Source organism: Sinocyclocheilus anshuiensis, unplaced genomic scaffold (genome assembly GCF_001515605.1).
Source record: "Sinocyclocheilus anshuiensis isolate Anshui unplaced genomic scaffold, SAMN03320099.WGS_v1.1 scaffold1182, whole genome shotgun sequence".
In the NCBI taxonomy this organism is placed as follows: Eukaryota; Metazoa; Chordata; class Actinopteri; order Cypriniformes; family Cyprinidae; genus Sinocyclocheilus; species Sinocyclocheilus anshuiensis.
Genome location: NW_015558653.1, coordinates 353,102 through 356,637, shown reverse-complemented (window position 1 = coordinate 356,637; position 3,536 = coordinate 353,102). Strand labels below are relative to the sequence as shown.

General features: G+C 37.6%; 1 protein-coding gene across 1 annotated transcript in view; it reads left to right on the top strand.

Annotated features, from left to right (window-relative positions):
• fbn1 (fibrillin 1) overlaps nt 1–3,536 on the top strand; it is a gene marked incomplete at its 3' end in the record, with an annotated part of 66,999 nt that overhangs the window by 37,046 nt on the left and 26,417 nt on the right. The window contains exons 25-28 of the mRNA XM_016477119.1: nt 517–645; nt 1,620–1,745; nt 1,927–2,052; nt 2,751–2,876. Of these exons, the coding sequence (XP_016332605.1) occupies nt 517–645; nt 1,620–1,745; nt 1,927–2,052; nt 2,751–2,876 (507 nt within the window). The remainder of the gene's footprint in view (nt 1–516; nt 646–1,619; nt 1,746–1,926; nt 2,053–2,750; nt 2,877–3,536) is intronic.

Genomic DNA, 3,536 nt, shown 5'->3' with positions numbered 1-3,536 from the left:
ACATTTATTATAATTTTTTTTTTTTTTTAATTTAATTTAATGCAGTTTAGTTTTTTTAATGAAATTTCATTTAATTTAAACTTTTTTTAATTTACAAAAACTGGGAGTGTCTAGAGATTCAAATAAATAAATAAATATAATTGTAATTATAATTAAAATAACTGAATTTCAGGATTCCACTGTAAGAGCTGAATGTTCTTTAGGTTTCTTTTTAACCAATAAATCAGCATGAATTTCCCAGTCATTCCTGATGTGCTGGACAAGGACTTCTAAAATCTTTTTTAACAATATTTTTTACTCACAAATTCGACCTGATAAAATATTTTAGAGCTTGGCATAACTAGTAGCATGTATATTCATTGTAAAATTACCTTGGAGTTTTAATATTTTATTAATTTCCGTGACTTTTCCAGGTCTAGAAATCATGAGGCTTCCTCATAAATCCAGGTTTTTCAAGATCATGTTTATCCTGTTCCTTCAAAGACGTGTGTTTGAAGTGTGTGTGTGTTTTCACAGATATCGACGAGTGCCGCATCTCTCCTGATCTGTGCGGTCACGGCACGTGTGTGAACACAGCCGGTGATTTCCGCTGCGACTGTCTCTCCGGATACGAGAGCGGATTGATGATGATGAAGAACTGCATGGGTGAGACAGGGCTGGACCGTATAATGCAAAAAATAACATCTGGATATTTTCAGAACATTTGAAGTTTTTGTAACGTTTTACTAGGTAGCTTAAAAACGTGACTACAGCTTGATTCAAGTCACATGAAGTTCAACGTGGTGTAAACGTAAAACAAATTCACTTGTTAAATATAGAAATGATGCATGAAATATAAAGGCAAATATCATACTTAAACATATCCTACATGTTAAAAAATGTAGGCATTCGGTTTTAGAGGTCAACTCAAAAGGTCAAGACGATTCAAACTCTTCCTCACTGCAGCAGTAGATGATTATTAACAGTGACTGAAAACAGCGGCAGCTTTCAGTCTGTCAGCATCAAGCACACATCAAATATCCTTTCTATAAACACTGTAGACATGGTGTTAAAGTGATAGACACAGAATCCCAATAATCCTGCTGTCGTCTGCGTTTCTAATGTTGATCAAAGAAAAAACCAATCACTCACTGCTCTTGAACTTTAAAAAAGATATAAAGACACTATAGTGTTACTTGATTAGCAGAATTAGTAAATTTCTGTAGGGTACCTGTAAATCACTGTTAGACCTGCCTGAAATGCACCGTTTCTATATCTTTATTGTATAGTTGGCTATTTTGTGCTATTGCTTGTAATTTGATTTGCTCTTATTTTACAACTGACTATTTACTACTCTAAAAATGTAGCCTATTTAATTTATATTGGTTAAGCTAGTAGTTTTAGCAGGTATCGAAACTGGAATCAAGTATTGTGATTTTTTGCTATTATCTAAAATGTTGGTGTCATAATTGCCTGTTTTTTTCCCGTGGCTGGTGAAAAATATTTCTGGCCGGTAAATTTCCTTAAGTCACTGGCCATTGGCAGGTCTGGCAAAAAGCTAGTTTTAGGCCCTGCTTACAGGTATTTACAGGTACAGGTAATATCAGAAGTGTCGTGAGAGTTGTGTTGCTGTGTTTCAGACATCGATGAGTGCGAGCGCAACCCTTTGCTCTGCAGAGGAGGTGAATGCATCAACACCGAGGGCAGCTTCCGCTGCGAGTGTCCAGAGGGCCATGAGATCGCTTCTGACGGCTCCGCCTGCCTGGGTCAGTGTGTGTGTGTGTGTGTGTGTGTGAGAGAGAGAGAGAGAGAGAGAGAGAGTGTGTTTGTTAATGTGATGATTTGAAACACTCCTTAGTTTGGTGGGTTGTAAATTTAATCAAAAACCTTCCTTTTCTAACACATCCCAAATTGGGGTTGTGTTTATTGTATGTGTTTTCTCTGCAGATATCAATGAGTGTGAACTGAGTGACAAGCTGTGCAGGAACGGTCAGTGTGTGAACATGATCGGACGCTATCAGTGCTCCTGCAACACCGGCTACAAATCCACCGAAGACAGACTCTCGTGCATCGGTAAGACATACAGACACTCACCGGACTGGCGTTCATATTAAATGTGGCGTTTTCTCCTGTCGTCACTTGTACTGTGAGCCTAGACAGCAGCTCTCACACTAAAGCAATCCTAATTGAGTTTGTCGTTACTGTTTCCCGTGAGTTAAACAGGCTGCTTGTGTTTTAAGGTCAATATTCTTGTTCGGTAGCCAGTGAAATCTCAAGGTCACAGTTTTAACAGCAGAATGCTGCCATAGAGGACATGTGGTCCTCAAACCAGAGAAAATCCAGCCCAAAGTCAGGGGAATTTAATAAATGTGCACTTTCTCACCCCAGTAAACTAAAATGAAGAAAAGTCTGGAAGCTGAAATGTTCTGCATGTGCACTATATTTACATTAGTACTCCCTAAAAAAAGACTTGAACCCTTCCCATTATAAACCGGCCCTAAAAGTGGATCTTTGAGCGATCCTGTTCATTACATTTGGACTTAAGTTTGGACTCTGAGTCTAAGGAACAAGAATCTGCAAAATATGTGTGTATATGGACATTATTTATGTAGCTTCTAATGTGACACACACACACACACACTCTCTCTCTCTCTCACACACACACACACACACACACACACACAGACTCTCACACACACACGGACAAACACTACTCACACAAACACTGTACTGACCCCTGTATGCTGATGTGTGTGTTTGTGTGTGTGTAGATATCGATGAGTGTGAGGACAGTCCTGACATCTGTCATGGCGGTCAGTGCACCAACATCCCCGGTGAATTCCAGTGCCTGTGTTTTGATGGCTACATGTCGTCTGAGGATATGAAATCATGTCTGGGTAAATCACACACTCACTCACTCATTCATTCATAATGAGGCTGAGGACATGAGAACATCAGCATTCATCACACAAACACCTGCATGGCTATTTGGACATGCACTGTGGTAATACCATAGTATTCTTTGAAGTACACTAAAGTACTGTGTGAATACCATAACACAGAGTTTCCCAAACTGAGGCTGACGAGGTGATGAAAAGCTAACAATGAATTAAATCATAAAAATGTAAAAAATAAAATGATTTTAAATAAAACACATCAAAATAAAATGCTAAAAATAATTAAATCATAAAAGGTAAAAAATGTAATAATTTTAAAATAAAAACCATCACAATAAAATACTTACTAAAAAATATTAAATATTTTATTTGTTTACTTGTCATGTGCTCATTAGTCGACATCGGTGAACTATGAACTGGCAAATGTGTTGTTAAATTATTGAAATATGAACTTAATTTCTCAAAGGGTTTCCAGCTGAAAAAAGTCAGAATCCCTGTCATAATGTATGAATATGGTACTCATTCAGTACTGTGGTAAATGTCAAAGTAGCATGCTGTTACCTTCTGATACCATCACAGTACGCACTCACTTATACATTCATACAGTACATACGTTTTCTTATTTAATCTGTGTGTGTGTGTGTGTGTGTGTGTGTGTGT